The 24,863-nt window shown below is 46.2% G+C and overlaps 1 protein-coding gene across 1 annotated transcript in view; it reads left to right on the forward strand.

The window, feature by feature from the left end:
- Window positions 1-19,618: 19,618 nt before the first annotated feature.
- ITGA9 (integrin subunit alpha 9) overlaps window positions 19,619-24,863 on the forward strand; it is a 388,944-nt gene continuing 383,699 nt past the window's right edge. Inside the window, exon 1 of the mRNA XM_050780278.1 lies at window positions 19,619-19,814. Coding sequence (XP_050636235.1) covers window positions 19,630-19,814 — 185 coding nt within the window. The 5' untranslated portion in view covers window positions 19,619-19,629. The remainder of the gene's footprint in view (window positions 19,815-24,863) is intronic.

A 24,863-nucleotide genomic window follows, 5' to 3' on the forward strand; every position in this document is an offset into this window, starting at 1 on the left:
GGCCTAGAAGTGCCTCCAGCTCCCCACATGGATGTCCTGGGTTCAAAATGCATCTTCTTTGTTATACCAAACACACTCTCTCTCCTTATCACCTTTGCTCACAGCACCCTACAGTGAAAAATCAGCACTGTAGGGGAGAGGTATGTTCCGAGCAGTCGTTATGACATCATAGCAGATCATGCATTCCTGAAGTTTTGGCTCTCATGGCTTCATAGATTGAGAGCTGAGGCTCCTGATGGGATTCACCCCATCTGAATTAGAGAGCTGTGATGGAATAGGGCAAAAGGAGACATTCTATTACAAAGTCAAACCATGGTAAACAACCACAGCCAAAGGAGATAGAAGAAAGAAAGGAAAGGAAAGACAAAAAACAATTATATACAGAAGGAGGATGGCAAGTTGCTGGAAGACAAACAGTTCTCCTACATCTTAAAATTCTAGAACAAAGATGTGACTAAGTTTCTTGAGTCTTTTATAGGAACTTTAGACTAGTATTTCCTGAGTTCAGCGTCCATAGGCAACTGAATGGCTGTTAGGCGGGCAAGCACACCGCCAATTTTAGGTACATGTTTCAAAGGACTCATCAAATTTTTAGAAATAAAGAAAGCATAATATCTTAAACTTATTAATCATTTTCATATCAGTAATGGGGAATATTATTTGAAGTTAATCCTTTACAGTTCTATATCTGGGTCTATTGGATATATCTGTTTCACAACAAGTCATTCTGAAGTGGTTTGCATACTTTTAATTTGTGTAGATCCTAATTCATAATTACAGGTGGTTACAAATGACAGCAAGGGTTTGGTGGCTATCTAAAATTATTCTGAGTATTTAGATAGAAGAGGACCCTAACATTATGTTGTGATTTCGTACAAAACACTTAGCTAGATGCTAAGTTGACAAACATACTTTATTCAGAGTATTGGATGTTTCAGCTCTGGAGATAGCAGCAAATGGATTCTGTTGTGGTTTGAACTACATCAACTTGCTTAGGCTGGAGTTACGTTTCCCAGAATCCCCTTCTCTGAGTGGTCTCAAGTTAGAATTGGTCCAGAGAATAATTTGCACAACATTTGCAAGGTAGAAGTGAAGCAGCCACCATTACTCTCTGAAGATTGTCAGGGTTGGATGTGACAGACAGATGCAGAGGGTGCTAGTGGGTTCCATTTATTCTTGCTGTCCTCCACTCTGTGGCCTGGTATTCCTCCCAGCTGATGACTTTGTTGACCTGCAGTGGTCTTGGCCCATCACAAGATGCATGGGGACTGTAATTAATTTATCATTGCATCTCCAGTGTATGGTGCAGATCCTGTCTTAATCAGTATCTTACTTAATTGTTCATTGAGTAAACACATGTACGTGGTTTTATATGCATTGATTTTTGGCTACTCAGCATTGGGAAATAATAATACAATTTTCTGGAGAATCATCCCTGTCCTACATTTAGTCAATGTATGTTGGGTAAGGTTTATTTCACGCCTAGCTCCACTGACCACATGAGTTCAGCCAGGCCAATCAAGTTATTACATTCCCTTGGCTACAGTGATTGGCTTGGGGATGGAACACTACTCAGCCTAAGCCAATAAGATGTGTTGAGTCTTTTGCTGTGACTGTCACAACAGAGGCACATGATCTTTTCTGCTGGACCTGAACCTGGGAGGATATAGGCCTGACTCTGTTGGCAGTCATTCTGGTGCCACACTGAGCCTGAGAATGAAGCCAACATTGTGAACAGCAAAGTAATGAGAAGAAACAAGACTGGGTTCTGATAATATTTGAGCCCCTGGATTGAGCAGTGCCTGAAGTCAATATCCCCTGGATTTCAATTATATGAACCAATAACCACCCTCCCCCTTATTTCTTCCCCTCAAACCACTATGGAGTGGGATTTCTGTGCTGTGGAGCATAAAATCTCCACTCACACTGCATAGTTTTCAATTTCCCTTTAGGAGCAAAACGCCTTTTTCAAATGAATGTTCACACAGCACCCCATTACACAGCAAGGTTAATAGCAGAGCTCATGAGGACCAGGCCCTGCTCTCCTGCCCTCATCCCCCAAGTTCTGAAGCCGTTCCTGATGCCTCTGTGGAACGCTGGTCTTGGCAGAACACAGTTAGAAAACCATTAATTTAACCCATGTCTCTTATTTTAAAGGTAAGAAAACTGGAGTTCAGAAAAGGGAGGGGACTGACTCAATCCCAGCTGCTGGCAGATCGGGGACTGCAAACCAGCCTTCCATTGCTCCACGCAGGTGTCTCTTCTCACGTGGAATCACAGCATCGGATGGACTGAAAAGAGGAAGAGGCTGCAATGGAGCAGCACACCTGGTGTGCGGGGATGCCTGGAAAACAGAATTAGGAGAGCCCTGGGTCAGCATTGCTCTGGCACTGGCTGGGCTGGGGGCTATCCTGATTCTAGAATTATCTTGGTTCTTGGGATAGAAATGTCCCCAAAGTGGAGAAGTTCAGTTCAATCCAACATCCTTATATTGCAATGAGGATAAAGACCACAGACCCTATGGCCTGTATGACCCAGCTGCCCATTTCTAGGAACCTGTTCCTACAAAAATGATAACATGCGTGTGCAAACAGCAGCAATGACAAACATACCCTGGGATGCTTTCCCTGTGTGGTTTGTTGTAGTAAGATAGTGGCCACAGCTTATATATCATCAACACAGGACTGGCTAAATGATGGCACTTGATTCTGCAGAATCTTTTGCTGTAGTCAAAAAGAACAAGTTAGATCTGTACGTATGAACATGGAAAGGTATCCATGACTTATATTAAGTAGAAAAATTGCAGAATGATATTTATAGTATAACTTCATTCTTACAAAAACCGTTTTCCAAAACTGTGTGTGTAAAAGGGCTGGAAGGACACATCCACCGTCTTCATAGTGGTTACATCTGGGGAGGAGAGTTGGGGCTTGAGGCAGACTTTGGCCACTCAATTTGGATGGGGGCCAGAGACCCCCTCTCAGATCTGAGAATGCTGTACTTGCTTTCCAGCCTCCTTTGTAGCACAGGCCATGACAAAGACTCTGTTAGATCACCTTGGGTGGGAGGGGACAGGGTGTTTCCTCTATCTGGCAGGGGGGCTGCAAGGTCAAATTCCTGACCGAAGCGGTGCTGTTTCCCGCTGTGGCGTGCAGTGGTTATGTACTGTAGTGCTTAACGGCGGCAGAGGTACCTTCAAACACACCAGCACACTGGTCAACTTTGGGGTCTTACTCTTAGAAGCCGGGCCTGGAGCTTCCCTCTCACATTCTGTGAACCACCCCATATCCTTCTAGTAAACTCTTCCGCTTCATGGTTTAGAGTCAGCCGAGTTAGAGGGACTTCTGATTATTTTATACATGTCATCTGATACACAAATATATGCACACATTTTTTAACCAAACATATTTAAGAGAATACAGATGATCTAGCCCAAAGGAGCATGTAGTGCATAGAGGTGTGTGCCCCTGCTCTGCTTGGTATTTTATTTTATATTTTGAGGTGGAGTCTTGCTTTGTTGCCCAGGCTGGAGTGCAGTGGTGGGCTCTCGGCTCACTGCAACTGCCTCCTGGGTTCAAGTGATTCTCCTGTCTCAGTCTCCCAAGTAGCTGGGATTATAGGTGCATGCCACCATGCCCGGCTAATTTTTGTATTTTTAGTAGAGACGGGATTTCGCCATGTTGGCTAGGCTGGTCTCGACTCCTGACCTCAGGTGATCCACCCACCTCGGCCTCCCAAAGTGCTAGGATTACAAGTGTGAGCTGCCATGCCTGGTTCCCTGCCCTGTTTTGAACCAGGGTTTTATTAAAGAGGTGGAGGGGCTGATCATTAAACAGCAACTACAGTGAACTTGGTTTGCAGTGAGACGTTTGCTCAGAAATGTTCTTTTTAAATAAGCAACTTCCTGACCTGCAAGTTAGTCTTAGGCATGGCTCCCTCACCGGGAAAGTTGTGTCCTGTGCAGGCTGCTTTTCCCACTGTCCCTGTACATCCGCCTGGGCCTTCTTCCTCTTGGTTCTTGGGTAGACTGACTCTGTCCTCTGAAAGCCTGGTCCTCTGAGGAGACTGAAGTTTGCATGTCACACAGAGCCAAGAGATCTGGCCCTGGATGAAACTAGGGGACAGCTCCCAACAGCTGCTCAATTAGTGAGTTTCCTTTGTACTTCAACTTGGGTAAGCTGGGCTAATTAATAAATGGACTTGAGAATGACAAACCTTCATGGCCAAGGTCCAGAATGTCATGTTGGTGGAAGATGGCAAAAGTCTGGTGAGAGGGATGTCAGAAGTAAAAGGACTAGGTACCAGGAAATGAGGAATCAGAATAGCATTGTCCACAACTACTGGAGGTCCTTGTTGATTTATTTCTTTGCTTTTCCAATGACCTTTTGATATTTGAATTTCACACATCCCTGTCTTAGTTTGCATCCTCCAGAAGCAGTGGCTGAGACAAGGATTCAAGTGCAAGTGGCTTGATTGAGAAACAGTCATTCAGGGATCACCATTCAGGGACTGGAGAAGTAAGACAGGGAAGGAGGGAAGCCAATGGAGAGTGTATTATTGAACAAGTTACCACTGTGGGCAATTGGAGCTCAATGCCTCTGGGGAACTCTGGGAGCCAGTGTAGAATATACAGCTCAGAGTTTTTTCACTGGAGCAAAGGGAGTCACTGGTTGAGGGTTGCTGCAGGGAAGTGTTCATTCTCTAGCATTTCTGGCCTGCCATGTGTGTGGGCAGAGAGGGTCCAGTGATCAGGAAGCCTTCCGACAAAGAGTCATGGATGCTGGCTGTTGGAAGTCAGGTCACATGCACAGAAATATCACATGCTGGTGGCATCTGCGTGGGGCATCCACAGCATCCGCTTCAAGTTTCTTTCCTTCTTTGCACAGCTCATGAAATTTGCCTGCCTTCTAATCAGTGCACAGAGACTGCAAGGTAAGCAAAGAGTTTCACTTGATCTTAGGTGATCATAGATGACCGATCTCATTTACATTCTGTTTAAGTATCCATGTTTATAGTCAAAATATATCAAATTGCATAATATCCATACCACACACAGAATAAGATAACATACCTGTTTTTTAAAAAATAACTTCAGCGGCAAAATACATACTATTTTAACAGCATCCGAATTTGAGGGAGGTAAAAATATATTCCCTCTTATATAGTGAGATGGATGGAAACCAGAACAGAAAGCCCTGAACCCTTGGGGCTGCCCATGTAAACATTGTGAGGGCCTACGCTGCACTGAGGGAGTAGCTACTTGGTGTTGCCTATGGTCATTTGCCACCTTTTGTGATGAGCCTCCAATTGGGACACCTGGCCATTAGGTCCTAGTTATCAGGAAGCTAACCTGTTAGTCACTAAATTCATTTTCCTAGGGAAAAATGAGTGTTGATGCATGATGTATTGCAGTTATTTGAAAACATGCCTTAAGTTTTACATCATCTGTATCTTAATCCCCTTGGGCTCCCACAACAAATTGCTATAGACTAGGTAGCTTAGAAACAGCGGAAATTTATAACTCACAGTTCTGGAGGCTGGGAAGTCCAAGATCAAGGTGCTGACAGATTCAGTGTCTGGTGAGGGCTCACTTTCTTGTTCGTAAATGGTGCCTTCACACTGTATCTTCATGTGGTGGAAGGGGCAAATAAACTCCCTTGAACTTCTTTCATCGGGGCACTAATCCCATTTACGAGTGGGTGGACTTAAGTGAGGAATGATTCAGGCAGCCAACAAGACTATCAAATACCCACCACAATAGGTTGTTTTAAAGATGAGGAAACAGCTTTGAAGAGGTAGAGAAAAGCCCCATGTTCCATGACTGGTCAAGAGCAGAGCTAGGATTTGAACACAAATCTTCTGATGGCCCAGCTCCTGCTGTGTTCTTTCCTTCTGCTCTGTCACCTCTGGTATGGGTCATGTCTGCTTTTGCTCACATACTTTGTAGAGGACAGAGCTATTAGAGAATAGGAGGTTTGGGGGAAGAGGGGAAGGAAAGGAGAGCCAGTGGGGGCTGTTGGAACAGGGACCCAACCCAGGGAGCCAGACTTGGTGGAGGCTGCCTCAGGACAACCAAGGACACTGAATCCACTCACTCTCCACTCTCCCTCCTCTCTGTTTATTGGTTTGAGGAGAGGTCTACATTAAAGAGCTGGAGGTTGATGAATTGTTGTCATGATTGTGGGAAGGAATGGATGCTCACAGGCGCAGACAGAAAAACAAAATGAATTGGCCTATCTAGATACTTCCCACGAAATGCTTTCAGTTCTACATTAATTCTAAGTTTATCTCTTAAGCATATTTGGAATATGGAGATAATCTTAGAATGGCACAATCTAGAATGTAATTTAGATAAGCTAAGAACCAAAAGAGAGGACCACATTGCCTTGTCTCTCAGGCCTGTGTGGGTCCGATTTAATGACTCCTGATGATATGAAGTTGAATTGGGCAGCAGATTGGACACATAGCTATAGTGCCAGCTATTCATGTTTAAAATGTCTTTTTAGACCAGGTGCGGTGGCTCACGCCTGTAGTCCCAGCACTTTAAGATGCTGAAGTGGGTGGATTGCTTGAGCCTAGGACTTCGGGACCAGCCTGGGCAACATGGCGAAACCCTGTCTCTACAAACAAACAAACAAAAAACAACAACAACAAACAAACGAAAAGCAAAAAACAAAACAAAACAAAACAAAAACAAAAACACCAAACCAAAAACCAAAAAAACAAGCTGGGTGTGGTGGCACACATCTGTAGTCCCAATTACTCTGGAGACTGAGTTTGGAGGTTCTCTTGAGCCCTGGAAATGGAGGTTGCAGTGAGCCGAGATCATGTCACTGCAGTTCAGCCTGGGCAACAGAGTGATACCCTATCTCAAAAAACACAAGTAAAAATAAAATGTCTTTAAATACAGTCATGCACCACATAATAACATTTTGGTCAGTGATGGATCATAAGATGCTGGTCCCATAGATCATAACGGAGCTGAAAATTCCTATTGCCTAGTGATGTAGCTGTCATAATGTTGTAGCATAATGTATTACTAAAGTGTTTGTGGTGATGCTGGTGTATGAGGCTGGGCAAGGTGGCTCTGTCTGTAATTCCAGCACTTTGGGAGGCTGAGGAGGGAAGGTTGCTTGAGGCCAGGAGTTGGAGACCAGCCTGGGCAACACAATGAGACCCTGTCTCTACAAAATAACAAAAAAATCCAACTTACTATGTTGCCACATATAAAAGCATAGTATATACAATTATGTGCTGAACATAATACTTGATAATGATAATAAATGACTATGTTATTGGCTTATGTGTTTACTATACTATACTTTTTATTGATATTTTAGAGTGTACTTCTACTTATTAAAAAAAGTTAGCTGTAGAACAGCCTCGGGCAGGTCCTCCAGGAGGTGTTCTAGAAGAAGACACTGTTATCATCAGAGATGACAGCTCCATGTGTGTTACTGCTCTGAAGACTGTCCGTGGGACAAGATGGGGAGGTGGAAGACTGATATTGATGGCCCTGAGCCTATGTTGGCCTACGCTAATGTGTGTGTTTATGTCTTCATTTTTAACAAAAAGTTTAAAAAGTCAAAATAAATTTTAATAGAAAAAAACTTGCAGAATAAGTCTATAAAGAAAGAAAATATTTTTACAGCTATACAACATGTTTGTGTTTTAAGCTGTTATTATGAAAGAGCCAAAAAGTTAGAAAAATTTAAACATTTGAAAAATAAAAAAGTTGTAGTAAGCTTAGTTTATTGCTGAAGAAAGAAAATTAAAAAAAAATAAATTTAGTGTAGCCTAAGTTTGCAGTGTTTATAAAGTCTACATTAGTGTACACAAACATCCTAGGCCTTCATGTTCACATACTCACTCACTGAGTGAAGAGCAATCTTCCAGGCCCACAAGCTCCATTCATGGTAAGTGCCCCACACTGGTGTACCATTTTAAATCTTTTATAGTATATATTTTACTGTGCCTTTTCTTTGTTTAGATACACAAGTGCTTACCTTTGTGTTACAGTTGCCTACAGTATTGAGTACAGTAATGTGCTGTGCAGGTTTGTAGCTTAGGAGCAACAGGCTACACCATGTAGCCTGGGTGTGTAGTAGTCTACACCATCGAGGTTTGTGTAAGTATGTTCCATGAGGTTTGCACAACAATATTGCCTAATAACACATTTCTTTTTTTTTTTTTTTTTTTCCCTTTAGAGACGGAATCTTACTCTGTCACCCAGGCTGGAGTGCAGTGGCGTGATCTCAGCTCACTGCAACCTCTGCCTCCCAGGTTCAGGTGATTCTCATGCCTCAGCCTCTCAAGCAGCTGGGATTACAGGTGCCTGCCACCATGCCCGGTGAATTTTTGTATTTTTAGTAGAGGTGGGGTTTTGCCATATTGGCCAGGCTGGTCTCAAACTCCTGACCTCATGTGATCCACCTGCCTCAGCTTCCCAAAGTGCTGAGATTACAGGCCTGAGCCACTGCGCCTGGCCCTAACAATACATTTCTCAGAATGTATTCCCATCACTACATGACACGTGACTGTATAACTTCTATTGGATTCAACTGACCCCCCATCTGGCTGTTACTTTGGTGTACTTATTTCCATTTAATCTGTCCTCCTGACTATGAGGTGGATACTATTATTAGATGAGATATGGAGCCCGTGTAAGGTGTAGCAACTAACCCTATGTCTGGCAGCTGGTAAGTGGCAGATCAAGGTTTGGACTCAGGTCTTAAGTCTGAGACCATACCTAGGTCAATTTTTCCACACAGAGCCATCCCACAGTAGGCAGGGTTTCCTTGTGTCCTGACTTAGAAAGGCAGCTGTGGCAATGCAGATCTGTTATGTGGCTCTACCTACCATCCCCATCAGCTCACCACCAAGGTGAAGAGGTATGTATTTGTTATCTATTACTGGGTCATAAATTACCCCCAAATTTGTACTGGTTTTCTATTGCTATGTAACAAATTACCTCAAAGCATAATGGCTTAAAACAATATCAATTATACCACAGTCTTTGTTAGTCAGGAATTCAGAAGTGGCTCCTCTGGGTGCTTCTGGCTCAGGGTCTCTCATAAATGGCATTTAAGCTATTGGCTGAGGCTGAAGATTTGACTGGACCTGTAGGGTCTGCCTCTGAGGTGGCTCCTGACATGGCTCGCAAATTGGTGCTTGTGGTTAGCAGGAGGCTTTACTTCCTCTCCACATGGGCCTCTCCACAGGCTGCTTGAGTGTCCTCACGACATGGTGGCTGGTGTGGCTTTCCCGGGATTGAGCAACCTGAGACAGTAAAGTGGAAGGGGAAGGGGCAATGCCTTTCGTGGCCTATCACAGCAGTCCCACAATATCCTATTTGTTAGAAGGGAGACACTAAGATCAGCTCCTGTTTGAGGGAAGGGGAATTAGTCTCCGCCTCTTGGAGGAAGGAGTGTCAAGAGAACGTGTGGATATATTTTAAAACCACCACAGGGTGACATTTCCTGCCACTTGCGTACACATCCCAGCATAGTGGTGGGGCTCCCCTTACCCCTTCTTGCCCCACCAGGGCTGTGAGTATTCTGTGTGGCTTCCCTTGTGTGAGACCCTGTGTGTGGATCCCACAGGCAGATGAGGTCAGAAGAGGATTCTGGGAAAAGAAAAGTCAACCTATGATTAGAGATCATGGACAGTGGGCTGAGTCCGTCAGGGGACTCTGAGAGGGAGGCGGGGCAGGAAGGCAGTCCATTCTCAACATACTAATGTAGCCACTTTGCTGTTTTGAGGCACAAAATAAAATAAGGTCACAGCTTTTAATGTCTCAGTAAAAATTCAAGCCCTCCCCTTATCACCTTGAGAAATGCCTCAGGCTTTCCTCCAAGGAAAGACCCCAAGATGCTTAGTCATATCTGAAATGTCAGTCCCTGTCCTTTCCACCTTGCCTTTGAAGTCAGAACTTCCATCCAAGGCCAGAGGATGCCCCAATGTCATGTGCACTCTATCTACCCCACTGGCATCCCAGGCAGTGTGATCAGGGCTTAGTGTCCTGCTTCTGCCACCTCCACAACTGCTGGCACAGACCTTTTCACAGTTGCAGCAGACCCTGGGACATGTCAAGGAAGGACCCATCTTCGACTCCCCGTTGCCCTCAGGAGATGTGGCCAGCTTCCAGCATCACTACTCAGACACATGCACCCAGCCCTTGCCCAGGGTGCAAGCCTGCCTTCAGGGAGGATGGCTGCACCCAGCCTGGCTCTCTCAGCTCCTGTGCTCAGAATCACTCTTGCCTCCTCAACCCCAACTTCCTGTAGGAGCTAGTTCACCTGTTTTTTATGTCAGGGACCTTGGGGCCTTCCCTGTCACTGAATTTGATTCGGAGTCATCCCAATCTCACAACATATTATTTATTCCCCCCGTCATTTCTTTGAATAAAATTGATGCACCCAGAAGGTATAACATGTGTATCTTGCAGCTTCAAGTACAAGAGGTCCTAGGCTTCAACTTAAAAACTTTCTAGGGGAAGGCATAAGAAGGCTCTTCTTGTGTGAGTGTGTTAAGCAGCAGAAAGGGTCCCAAAACGTGTTTAGCGTTTACCCTTCCCTAAAGACATTTGCTTAGAGTTTGGGGTACACTGAGGCTGCCTAAAAGGAGACAGGGAAGAAGCTAGAACTGCCCTTCCATTTCCTACAAAGCTTCATCTCCTGCTCCACTCCTCCACTCATAACTCTCCTTACATAGTTTTTAGTCACACTCCACTATGGCAGACAACTTCTGATACATTCAGTTCCAGGTACTCATTTTTTTGTGAATGTTCCATTACATCTGAATGATATTGAAGTGAACCTCTCTTGCCTGCATGTGTGTGCATGCACACACACACACATGCACACACACACACATGCACACACGCACACGTGCACACACGCACACGTGCACATGCACACACACATGCACACACACATGCACACAAGGTCAACACCTTAAAATCCCACTGCATTTAAACCATGAGTGGGTGGAACCTTGAGGAAATCACCAAAGAAGATGTTTCAGGGTCTCCATCTGATGGCCCACATCTGGGAAGCCCTGGAGAGACGTGGATTTGACTATTTACAAAAGCTAAGGTAGAGAGGGCGCTGAAAAAGGAGCTGGCCAGCCGGCCGCTGATGTGACAGTGAGGTCACGGGTGCTTGGGTCGTGACTCATCTCTCCAGCCCTTCACAGGGCACCTGAATCACCTGGAGGTTTGAAGGCTTGAACTCTTAGACAAAGGAAGGCTCTACAATGGCCCACTGAAACATGCAGTCGCCTTGAGAAAAGTGTTTTGAGTTTTTCTTTTACTCCAAATAAAAATAGCCATTTAAAAAGAGTGGAATAAATGACATAATAATAATGGCAGTAAATTGCTAACATTTACCAGTTGCTTCCCTCATGCTGCGATGTGCAGAGTGGCTCATTACATTTAATCCTCATAACAAACCTTTGGGTATGATTCTCTGTAACAAATGGGGAAACAGAGGCTTAGAGAGCTTAAATAACTTCTCAGGGCCACATATCTGATGCTGTGGACTGAATGCATGTATCCTCCAAAATTCTTATGTTGAAGCCCTAACCCACAATTTTCCTGTATTTGGAATAAGAAAGTAATTGAGGTCATAAGGGTGGTGTTCTGATCTGATAAAATTAGCATCCTCTCTCTTGCTCTCGCTCTCCCCTACCTCCCCCTCTCTGCAAGCACAAAGAGGTCATGTGAGTCCATAGAAAGAAGGTGACCATCTGCAACCCAAAGGAAGAGCCCTCACCAGACACCAACCCTGCTGCACTTGATCTTGGACTTTCAGTCTCCAGAGCTGTGAGAAAATAAATTTATGTTATTTAAGCCACCCAGTCTGAGGTATTTTTTTATGGCAGCCCTAGTAGACTAATATATCTGACAAGCCACTACATTGGGATTACGAGCACCAGAGCCCTCACTGTTACTCATCACCCTAAACTGCCTCCAACAAATATCATCATTTTCATATTTTTATGTTTTGATAAGCAATAGGCTAGTTTTAATATTTCAATTGAAGTGAGAAGTATTTTTAAAACTTGGCATTATGTTGTACAGCTCTATTCTAACATTGATGGTTGTTGCTTCAAGCCGTTTCACTAAATTTAGATCTCTGGAAAAAAGTGTGTTTGAGCATGGAAACAGGTTGGAAATATTGCACCCAATAATAACAGTTTAACTTTTGGCTTGTGAAATACTTCAGTGGGAAAGTATTTGCTCAAATCTCTGCCTGCTATTATAGTTGAAGGCTTGGCGATAGTATTTGCCCTTCCTCTGAACTTTCTGGATTTCAAAACCATGTGGAAGTATAGCTTGTCTTATGTATGAAAAACAGGGCAAGGCAACTTTTGAAGAATTGCCATTAAGAGGTGCATTTAGCTATGTCAATCATTTAGAGAACGATTATCTGGTATGTGAATGATCCAAACCCTTTTTATTTTTTTCTCCCTCCTTTGAAAATACTGTGAGGAGCCATCTGGCTATTGACCACTTCTTCCTTCCACATGGTGGCTGGTCTACCTACCTCAGTTGGCAAAGTCCCCTCAACAAAGGCCAGGGTCAGAGGGCAGGGCTTGTGGATAGATGGGAATGAGGGCTGCCCTTGGCTTCTCTTTCTTTCTCTGTTGTGTGAAGGTCAGGTTGTCTCCTTATTTGGAGATCAGATAGCTTTGTGTGCACAGCTCTTGATCCACTTCCCCATTTCTAACTTTGATTAGTGACTTTGGCTTCACGGAGGTAGCATCGTCTGCATCCACTGCTAGATGTAGACATCCACTGTCTCTCTGTAGACAATTCAAGCAGTACTAAAGGAGCGATAGATAGATAATAGATAGATAGATAGGCAAGAATAGCCCATAATCTCAACCATAATCATTATTAACATTTAGGGTAAACTTCCAAATCTCTTTCTTTGTGCATATGTACATACAGATGCATAGAAATTTACATATACCAGATTATAGTAGGCATGTCCTTAAGGAACTTGAGTTATTACCCTTCATATGCTGCAGGGATTGTTCCTTGTCAGTGTATAAAGTTGCATGCCAACCTTTTGTAACAGGCTGTGTAAGGTGCTGATTCAACCAAATAGTGGATTGTATAGGCTGGATTGTGCATTGTTAAGAACCAAGCAGCTAAGTTCTTTAGGGCTAACTCCAAAGGAAACCTGACAGTTGGCATTAGATGCCACGTGCCCCAAGAGTGAGAGAGGATCAACTGACTTTATGGGCCTTGCTTTTTTGGAGGGATTAGAACTACAGAGATCACTTTTGGGGGGAATGCAGTGTTCATGGCCTGGTTATGTAATATATGGTATATTGTCTTGTAATATATGGTGTGTGATGCTGTCTTCTCTACTAAACTGAAAAAACGTGACTGCAGAAACACCTTTGGCCCTAAGAGTTTTGGACAAGGATTGTGAACCCATCATATGGTCCGTCCTCATTTCACATGGTTCTATGGTAACTGAGATAAAATCTCAGCCTGCATCCTCCCAACTGGATCACTGTGAGGTTTACATAAGATAAAGTGATCTAGAACATGCTCAGTGCAACGCAAGACACATAGTGAGTGAGCCTTCCTTGCTGCTAGCAGTTCTGTCACCTTACAGCAGCATCTGCTCTGCTCGCGTGTCTGTACCCATCAGGTCTCTACAAACCGGGCTCTCATAATCACTGGGGAGTGTCTAAACCTCCATTTAGGGTCCTCCTAGGGTACACTCACACAGACCCCAGAAATGCAAGCAGTCCCTTGGGGGAGACAAGGAAGATGTTAGAGATTTATGGTTGGGAAGATTTGTCAGGGAGAAATTAGTATTTCTCATCGGAGACCATGGGAAGGGCACTCCAGAAAAAAGAGCACAGGAAAAAGTATGGCTCAAGACAGGGTCCGGAAATACTCACCTGGAGGAACTATGTGTATTTGTAATGAAAAATTATATTCTAAACCTAAAGATTGCTAAGCCAATTAGCTTGTATTAAGAGCCTTAGAAATCTACCTAGCTTTTGACCTAGTAGTTAAGCATTTGGGAAATAATGAGAGGCAGATAAAAATCTACAAATGTATAAGCAAAAAGAACAAAAAAGGTATTAGAGAAAGGAAGGATTAAAAAGATCAATTAATCTTAAGAGTTTTTCCTTTTTCTTTTCTTTCTAGAGACAAGGTCTCTCTCTGTCACCCAGGCTACAGCATAGTGGTGGAACCATAGCTCACTGCAGCCTCCATCTCCTGGGCTCAAGTGATCCTCCCATCTCAGCCTCCCAAGTAGTTAGGACTACAGGTGATACCACCATGTCTGGTCATTTTTTCCCCCCTAGAGATGAGGTCTCATTATGTTGCCCAGGATGGTCTCAAACTCTGGCCTCAAGCAATCTTCCCATCTTGGCTTCCCAAAGGTTGAGATTACAGGCATGAGCAACTGTGTCTGGCCTCCAAGACTTTTTTGAGGCTTCTGAAAAACTAGTGTTGTTTTCACCCTGACATTTAATCATTCCAATATTCCTCTCTGCAGTGGGGCAGGAGGGAGTAGAGCAGTATAACCATCACTTCTTTTGCATTGTTACAGTAGCTGTAACAATTTAACAAAGTATGTATGTAACTGTTTAACTGTTTAACAAAGTAACTGTGGAGAGCAATTTTGCACAGACTATAGAAAAGGCCAATGATAGGTGAGCTGATAGAGCATGCTGTTCAGTCTGCAGCCACTAAGGCTAGTGGAAAATCTTCAGATTTCTTCTTGAAGTGAGAGCATAAAGGAATGGAGGGCATTTGGTTGCCATTTCAGTTGGGAAAGTGGACAAGGGGTTCAGTTTTTCAAAAGGCTCCATCCCATAAAGCAAATCTGCATTTTGTATGTCCAGGTTTGAAATATTATGCCTCTCCCCTCCAGCTAGTGACCCTGGAGACACGCACTTCAGGTCAAGTCTCTGTAAAACAGCTTATTCTGGCAACTAGGAAATTGAGCTCACTCTTGAGGTCAGATTACACAAATAACTAATACATGTTTAGAGTTTTATGATTAGGAAATGCTGCCCTGAGAAGCTCATCAATAGGTTTATTAGTTATTAGTATCCTTGTTTTATTGATTTACTAAAGTTACACAGCTGTTGAGGCCTGGGAGTTAAATTCTCTTCACCAGATGCCAAATCCTACGTTTTCCTTACCACATCATGGCGCCACAGGCTAAGGAATATAGTGCAGGGCTCTGAATCTCTCTCCTGTAGAACGGTGCTTCCCAAATCTGGCTACTCGACAAATCTCCCAAGAGGCGTTTGAAATGCAGATTCCTGGGCCTTGCCCCTAGATTCTGACCCAAAGTGTTGTTGGTAAATCTGTATTTTTAAATAGTTGCCTGGGAATCTAATATACAGTCAAGATTGAGAGCTACCGTTTAATTAAATAAAAGACCAATGCCTAGGGTTTGGTTTATAAAGTTGGAAATCAGTGTGTTTTAGATCAGTGGTTTCCTACCTTCTAAAACCTACCTTACCTTTAAAGGATCTGTTGAAATCTAGAGATCCTTCCCTAAGAAACACACAAACACACACATACACACTTCTATATACAATTCTAGAGGGCTATATTAGTTTCCTGCTTCTGCTATAACAAATGGTCACAAGTATAGTGGCTTAAAACAACAACATTTATTATCTTACAGTTCTGGGTGTCAGAAATGGGACAGGGGTCTCACTGGATTAAACTCAAGGTGTTGCCTTTCTAGAGGCTCTAGGAGATAATCCATTTTTTCGTCTCTTCCATCTTCTAGAAGCTGCCTGTATTACTTGGCTCATGGGTCCCTTCTTTCATCTCCAAAGTCAACAGTGTGGTATCTCTCTGACCCCACTTCCACTGCACATCTCTTTCTCTGGCTACAGCCAAAGAAAGATTCTCTGCTTTTAAGGATTGACATAATTAGAGTGGGCCCAGCCAGATAATCCTGGAAAATCTTTCCATCTCAAGACCCTAAACCGTAATCACATCGCAAAGTCCTTTTTTGGCCATACAAGGTGACGTATTCACAGGTTCCAGGGATTAGGAGGGGGAACATTAGTCTACCGACCACAGGGGATCTTAGGACCTCTGAAGCAACATGGAAAATGAATGAACTCTAGGTTAGGAGCATCTGTTCTAGATTCCATTCATTCTAGATGTTAAATCGGCAAGGAATTCTGTTTGCCTGCAAATAGCAGAATCCTTAAAAGCAGTGGCTGTTATAAATTAGGTGTTTACTTTTTCTCTGGTAGTAAGAAGTCCCCAGGAAGGCAGTCCACGTCAGGTGCAGCAGTTCTAGGATGTGACGGCTGAAGTCTCTGCAATTCTCCCGACCTTTCCTTTGAGGTGGCCCTCAAGACAGCTGCTGCATCTCCAGCCATGACCTCTGTGCTTCATGCAAGAGGGGCAAGGGCACAGGACGAAAGCTGTAAGTCAGCTCTGAGTTGGCTCTCCTTTAGGAAACCACCTGAGACGCCTACCACCCAAATCACATGCTCGTATCTCATTGGCCAGACACTGCACATGGCTACTCTGTCTGCAAAAGAGACTGGAAAACATAGTTTTATTTATTTTTAAAGCTAGGCATATTAACACTCCACTAACTGTGGGCTTTGTTAGTAAGGAAAATGGGAAGTATAAATATTGGGAAGATACTAGTGATCTCTACCGCAGATGAAAACTTCAGCGAGGCACAGTGGCTCATGGCTGTAATTCCCGCACTTTGGGAGGCCAAGGCAGGTGGATCACTTGAGCTCAGGAGTTTGACATCAGCCTGGGCAACATGGCAAAACCTCGTTTCTACCAAAAATACAAAAATTAACCGGGCATGGTGGTACGTGCCTGTGGTCCCAGCTACTTGGGAGGCTGAGGTGGGAGGATTGCTGGAGCCTGGAAGGTTGAGGCTGCAGTGAACTGTGATTGCACCACTGAACTCCAACCTGGGAGACAGGAGCGAGACACTGTCTCAAAAATCAACAACAACAAAACCAAACCAAAACAAAAACCAAAAGAAAACCTTGTGTTTTGTGTCCTGCAATGAGAATTGATCATTTTTCACTCTCACACAACCAAAATACAAAGGAAGTTAAAAGTCTCCTTCAAAATCTCCCCCATAGTGCCTTGTTCTCTTACTAAGCTTGCTTTTCTTTAAGCAGTTCATTCTTTTTTTTTTCATTTTTCTTGAGACGGATTCTCACTCTGTCGCCCAGGCTGGAGTGCAGTGGCACGATCTCAGCTCACTGTAACCTCTGCCTCACAGGTTCAAGCAGTTCTCCTGCCTCAGCCTCCCAAGTAGCTGGGATTACAGGCATGCGCCATCCTGCCCAGCTAATTTTTGTATTTTTAGTAGATATGGGGTTTCACCATGTTGGCCATGGTTGGCCAGGCTGGTCTCGAACTCCTGACCTCAGGTGATCTGCCCGCCTGGCCTTCCAAAGTGCTGGGATTAAAGGCATGAGCCACCACACCCGGCCATTCTTTTTTTTTTTTTTTTTTTTTTTTAAATCAGATGGAATCTCGCTCAGTCACGCAGGTTGGAGTGCAGTGCAGTGGCACACTCCCGGCTCACTGCAAGCTCCACCTCTCAGGTTCAAGCTATTCTCCTGCCTCTAGCCTCCCAAGTAACTGGAATTACAGGCATGTGCCACCACGCTCGGCTAAATTTTTGCATTTTTAGTAGAAACAAGGTTTCATTATGTTGGCCAGGTGGTCTTGAACTCCTGACCTCAAGTAATTCACCCACCTTGGCCTCCCAAAGTGCTGTGATTACAGGAGTGAGCCAACACACCCGGCCAGTTCATTCTTTCAACAATGTTTAAGCATCCTCCTAAGCCTGGCACTGACCTGGGCATTGGGGGCTACAAAGATATCTAAGATTTTTTTTCTCCTTAGAGAGCTGTACCGTCTATAGAGAGGGAAAGAGAGCCCCCAAAATGATTAACATGTTCTAAGTGTCGAGATAGAGGCATGTGGACACTCTTTGGCAGCTCAGAGAAGAAAGGAGCAGAGGAAATGGCACAGAAAGGGTGAGGCGAGAACTGGACTGGAAGTCTAGGATGGATAGGATTTTGCCAGTTGAAAATCCTAGGTAGACACATTTCAGGAAGAAAGAAGTGTTGGAGAAGGCACAACGTGTGTGAAAACCCCTGCTGGACACATTCAGGGGACAGCTAGAAGTTGTGTGTGGATACATTGTAGGGTTTGTGGGAAGTGAGTCAGGAAAGGGGCATAAAATGGGGCTGGAAACAGATGGAGCCTCCATTTGAAGTTATGCTAAGGAGACCTGGCTCCATCCTATAGGCAGGAGTAGCTGGTGGGGGGCAACAGGAAGTTTTTAACCATTGTCCAAACTCTGTTGTAGAATTAAAAAGTGGAAAGAAGAGAACACAGGCAGGGAAACCACAAGAGTGTGGTCAGACTTCAACATGATAGCAGTCAATTCAGTAGGAATCTTGAATTTGAGTAGTCAGGTTCATAGAGACAGAAGGTAGAAAGGTGGTTGCCAGAGGCTGGTGTTGGGGATGGGGGTAGGGTTGGGGGAAAGAGGAGTTATTGTTTAGGGTATAAAGTTTGTTTTCCAAGATGAAGAGTTCTGAAGTTGGATGGTGGTGATGGTTGCATAACATGCATATACTTAATCCCCCAAACGGCACAGTTAAAAATGGTTAAGATGGTAGACTTTCTCTTATGCATATTTACAATTACACACACACACCCTTGAGTGCACGCAGACCCTGCTGGATTCCAACCCACAGAGCTTCTGATTTAGCAGAGCTGAGTGGGACCTGAGGATTTGCTTTTTCTGACAAGTTCCTAGATGACGTTGATGCTGCTGGTCCAGACACCACACTTAGGGAATCACTGGTGTATGAGACCAAGTGACTAGAATATGGAGGGGTGCTCTGCTCGCTTCCACGTGGCTACTATTGTTATGAACAACAACAGCGGGCGTTTACTGAGCACTGCTCCTACAGCTTATCTCACAACTGGGTGAAGGAGCAGAGGATGCGCAGGGCTAGAATCTGGAGTCTGAACTTGTCTTTCACCGGGGTTGCTTTGGATCTTACTGGTTGTGAGACAGGGAGGGAAAGAGAGACAAAAACAGGGAGAGAGGCCCACTAGGGCCGGTAGAGCCTGTAGTGGCGGAGGGCAGCAGCTTTATCTCCGGGAACCCGAGCGCCCCGTGAGCGGCGGGGAGGGGGCAGCTCCGGGCGCCTCGGCGGGTCCCCGAGGCTGACTCCCGCCGGGGAAGTGCGCGCAGGGCTCGCAGCCCGCAGGGGGCGCTGCCGCGCCGTCCAGCCGCTGCCGCCCGGGCCGCCCACCCTGCGGGCGCGCCCCTCCGCAGTCCAGCGCCGCCCGGCCCGGGACCCGCTCGCGCAGACTTCTCGGGCGGACTGAGGACGCCCACCGCTCGGGGCCGTCCCTGTGCTCGCCTTCAGCGCCCGCTCAGCTCGCCGTCCGCGCCCCGGTGCCGGGCCCGACGCCCGCATCCCGCCCGTGTCCAGGCGCAGAGCTCCCGCCCCGGGGAGCTTCCCGGCCGTCGGCTGACCCCGCGGCCCGCGCGCTCGGCGCCCTGCTCGCCGGGCAGAGGGGAAGGCGGCGGCGGCCGGCTAGGGATGGGCGGCCCGGCTGCGCCGAGGGGCGCCGGGGGGCTCCGCGCGCTGCTGCTGGCGCTGGTGGTCGCGGGGATCCCCGCGGGCGCCTACAACCTCGACCCGCAGCGTCCGGTGCACTTCCAGGGCCCCGCCGACTCGTTCTTCGGCTACGCGGTTCTGGAGCATTTCCACGACAACACGCGCTGGTGAGTGCCCGCCCAGCTCCGCGACCCTGGCCCGCGCGGCCACCGCCCTGGTCCCCAGGCCAGCGCCGCCGCCGCCTTTCCGGCCTCCTCCATGCCGCCGTCCCGAGGGGGCGATTTAAATGTCTCTGTTGCGCGCGGCTCGGCCGCCGGGGGGACGGCGGGAGAAGGGAGGACGCCGTCCGGGGCCCTCTGAGGTCGGGGTCGGCGCCTGGAGGCGGACGGGGGCGTCCGGGCCCCTCCCCGGGGTCCCAGCCCGGAGCGTGCGGGGAGAGCCGCTAGAGTTGTCTCTCCGCCGCCCAGCCAGACTCGGCTTCGCTCTCTGGATCGCAAAGTAACTTGGCTCCTCTGCCTCCGAGTGGCCGCCGCTGGCCCGGTGAGCTTCCTGAACCTCGCAGGGCCTGGAGGAGTCGGGGCACTGGAGCTGCACCTCTCCCCGATTTTGGGGAACCCCTGAGGAAGTAGTATAGCCTCTACAGCGCCGCTGCGCGGGGTGGGGCTCCCCAGGGACAGGGTGTCTGGGATCCCTTAGGGCGCACTGGAGCCCAGAGCCACCCCCTCCCACCCCGCCCCTACAAGACCCTGGGTGGAAGTGAAGCGGAGAAGCTCCTGGGATATAGGGAAGAGGAGGGTGAGGGAGCACCTACGAGTGACACCGCCAGTGGGTCAGGTAGGTGTTTCTTGCGGCAGCCTGAGTCTCATCTCATACGGGCCATTCGACCTGGAGACCTTCACCAGAAGCCTTAAGAGAGAGACGTGTTTCTATAGAGGCCAAGGGGTCCAGCTGTCTCCTGAGTACGAAGAGGTGGGCCTGAAGAAGGGGGCGGCCCTCCCCCATGAAGCACCATAAGCTGAGTGGTACAGAGCTTGTGCCCAACCCCAGCAGAGAAGCACTAAGGGGAGGTTGGTGCCCTCACTGGCCACTTCCTCTGGACCCGAGGGAATGAACAGCCACATAGTGGTCACTTCTTGATAGGAGAGAGAGTTAGGCTGCAGGAAGTTCCCCCGTTCAAGGTCATGCCTCAGTGGGGGCCCAGGTGACAGCCAGGCTGGGGTTGATTTTATTGTGTAGTCACCAGCCTAAGCGTCCTTAGGGGTGGCAGGCAGGGAGGTCGAGGTCACTGTTGCCGGTGCATGAAGTTATGCAGGAGAGTCACTGCTCTGTATTGGACAGAGGCTGATGGAAAAGGGTGATTTGTGGATCGCAATACTCAAGCATTCCCGGAAAAGGGGACTCCGAGACCATCCCACTAAGAATAATGTTGTTCAGGAGATCAGCCTCCAAGAGAACCAGATTTCAAAGCCCTCACATAGCTCTCGCCCAGCTCCACATCCCCCTCTCTCACTCCAGTTGCTGGGTTTAAGACCGCGTGTCTGTTCTTAAACTTGTCAAATTCCCCTTTTAAAGCAGAGCAGGCTGAACATTTTTCTGTGTCCTGCAGACTCAGGGTCTGAGGTTGAAGAACACATCCCAGATCCCCACACTAGGCACCAAGCACATGGGAAGCGCTGTCAAAAATGGGAGGGCTACTGCGGACAGGGGGCTGCTGAGAAAGGGCCGGCAGCTGAGCAGGCAGCCAAGCCAGCCAGAGCATTGTATGTGATCTGCAGGCTGAGGTTGGCTCAAGTGCCTTAGAGCTCTTTGACAGCTAGAGGGAGAGAGGCCAGGCCACTGTCACTGTGGATTTGCATGGGCCACAGGTCAAAGCCACCCTGCCTGGGAAAGGAATGGGTAGAGACGAGAGCAGATCTGACAGAGAAAAGGTGTTCAGCCTACTTTGATTTAAAAAGGGGATAAAGAAAAGCTGTTGTGAGCAGATTTGGCCAGTGTAGGAAAAGACATTGTGGCCTTCAACTTGTTACCCAGGGTAAATGGTAGGGAGGGGATGTGGAGCTGGGCAATAATGCTGTGCATATCCTTGTTGCCAGTTGAGATGTGGGACTGGTATTTCAGGGGTCCATGGGAACCCATGTAGCTGGGCTGCTGGGCTCAAAAGTGCCCTCTCTTGTTGTGATACAAGCTGGCTGCTTTTTTGTGTTGGAGTGCTTGTTCCTGTAGCTGTTCAGGCACCAACTTTACTGAAATCTTCTAAAAATAATGCTTCGTTTTACTCCCCCACCCACCACATTGACTTAATTTTTTCTTAGATTTTGTTGTTGCCTTGATTTCTGTTCTCATGCTGTTGTTTTCAAGTGTTTTCCTCCCCATCCTTTTTTTCTCTTTCCTTTTTTCCCAATATTCTTTGTCTTAGACCTTGAATGTATTTTTTGCTGTATGTATGTTCGAATGTATTTTTTATCCAGGCTTGGTAAACTAAGGCCTTTGAAGTAAGTGACTTCCAGCATCTTCTTTCTCCTTCTTCTTTCCTTTACAGGCCAGACTTATTGTGCAAGGCTGCTGAAACTTAACCCAAAGGGTTCTTGCTTGCATAGACCCCTATTAATGCCCTGTTCCCAATTTGATAATTTTATGTTAATTTTCTTAAAGTTAGTCACCCTGAATTTATAAGATCAGGTCCTGTGAATTCTGGATCTGTCCTCAGTCTGTACCTTAACTTCAACTCTGGGGTGGGTTGATTGACTTGGTGACTGGTTATTGGTCGCTTACTACTAAGAAGTGCCTAAGCCCTGAATCTTCTAGCCCTGCTTGAGGGACATGTCAGTCATTTTCAATTATTTGTGATTGCAAACAGCAGCAGGGGTAAACAACCTTTAACAAAACCCTTGAGGACAATCTTAATTATTTCCTTTGAATAAATTCCTGGACTTAGAATTGGTGGGTCAGAGAGGATGGAAGCTTCAAGGCATTCTTTATGTATTACCAAAGTGCCAGTAAAGTGTGTGTACTTTAGAAAAATACATTAATTTATTCAGACACTGGAGGCTTGGAGTAGTTTTGCAAAGGGCTGCTCTAGTGCAGTGAAAGAGTATAGAACCTACATGGGGGTGACTTAAAAGGATCACAAATACTCGTCAAAATGAGTGAGGAAGGTAAAATATAGACATGAAAGGGAAAAGTAGTATAGCAGAACTTTGAAAGGAAAAGAAGATATGTTAATTAAGCCTTGTATCTTATGTCTCTCTTCTCAAATAAATTATTCTTTGTCACTTAATTCAATATTTTGCAGTCTAAGATGTTTGCTTCATGCTAATTAACCACCTGTTTTACAGGTGAAAAAATGTGTTGTCTCTAGGGAAAGGGAGGGAGAAGAATGTGCTGCAAGTGGTAGGGGGAGAGCCCAGACCCCAAAGTCAGCATGGACTCTGCAGGCAGCAGAGCAGAGTGTTCCCCTGTTGAGGGACCCGCGGGTGTATATCTCAAAGCATGTGAATGTGCTCTATTGGTGGAACTAGCACTTCTCTAATCCCATAACTGAGCATTTCTCTCAATTATTTTGTAGACCAAAATTGTCACTAATGGAAGGATCCTAGATCCCTGTATAAGTGTGGGGGTGATCTTGCTTTTCCCAGCCCTGGTGATTGAACCCAGCTCTGTAGCCATATCACACTGAGCACAGAGCCCCAGACCCAGCTTCTCTCAGTATACCTGCTTGAGTGGTCCTGCTGTCACTGTGCTCTGGGCAGTGAGAACTGTCCCCATGGCTATATGGACTAGAATATCCTGGACAGTGTTCCAGATGACGTTTGTATCAGTTGGGATACAAACATGCAAGTTACTCAATTTTCTTTTTTTCTAATAACACCCAGAGTGTGTCTGCTGGTCCAGAGCCAGCTTCCTCTCCTATAGCTCCCACTGCCTGAGTCTTCTGGCATCCTTTGAACAACAACAGTAAGTGCCAGGGAACATGGACAAAGCCGATTTCTGTCCCCTTCCTTTAGACATGGACCAGTTCCTCAGCTGCAGGGCTGACAACTGTAACACCCTGTGATATAAATAAATGCGGCCTGGCTGGCGTGCAGCCTCTAGAGCGGACGTCTTTCACACTCCGCCCCGTCCCCTCCTCCTTCTCTGCCCCAGACGCCCCGGAGTCCAAAGTGGTTGGGTGCACTGGCTTCCTTTCTGGAGACGTGCTTCCTGCTCCCTCTCCTGGGACGCATCAAGACGGCTGCGCTTAGGCACAGAGCGAGTGCTCGGAAATAGAAGATGTGCTGGGCTTTTTGCTTTGTTAAGGTTGTCAGAGTGTTTTTCAGTGAGGAATAGGAGGCAATTCTAAGCCAAGGAGAACCTAACATCCTCAATTTGCATGAAGGTTGAGAATTAAAAGAACAAGCTAGACAGTTCTGGTGAGCTGTCTGATGTAGTCACCACTAGCCAGATATATTGCTATGTAAATTAACTAAAAATAAAATTTAAAATTCAGCTTCTCAGTTGCACTTGCCACATTTCAAGTACTCAGTAGCCACATGGGGCTAGTAGCTACTGTATTGGACACAACACAGAGAAAACATTTTCATCATCATGGAAAGTTCTACTGGGCAGTGTGGGTTTAGAGCAATGATGTAAGTCTTAAAGGGCTAGACAAGGATCAAAAGGAGAGGTAAGAAAAAGAAAAAGAACAAAAGCAACCCATAGCATATGTGAGTACTAAAACTGAAACGGATGCTTACATCTAACTAAAAATTATTGTCTACTGAAGAGGTTGAATTGTCTTTCCACTCATAAAACACCGCAGGGCCTGATCTGTATTTAGGGCTGGGGGTTCAAGAATGAAAACTTTTTGCTCACAATCTGACAGGTAGGTGAGAAAATTGTGGGGTTCTAGTTGTGTGTCTCAAATGAAATTTAAGATATAGGCTCTGGTGGGGGAGAGGCTTGCCCTCAGGCAGGCGTGGGTTATTCAGAGGGACAGAAGAGAAACTCCTGTGTAGGGAAAACATTTAGAAGGGGAGCCCTGGGATCATAGGCCCTGCTGCCCCCGACCCTGCCAGTCTTGCTGAGGAAACACCCAGAAATGGTGGTGGGAGCCCTGCCTTCTCATAACCTCAGTGGTGAGCATCTTTGCAGAGTTCCTCTGTCCTGTGCCAGACTCTAGGGGAAGGTGTAGGTCCGCTTCCTCGTTGGAATTTTTCTGGAGAAATGGCATTTTCAGA

The sequence above is a fragment of the Macaca thibetana genome, chromosome 2 (assembly GCF_024542745.1).
Source record: "Macaca thibetana thibetana isolate TM-01 chromosome 2, ASM2454274v1, whole genome shotgun sequence".
Classification (NCBI taxonomy): Eukaryota; Metazoa; Chordata; class Mammalia; order Primates; family Cercopithecidae; genus Macaca; species Macaca thibetana.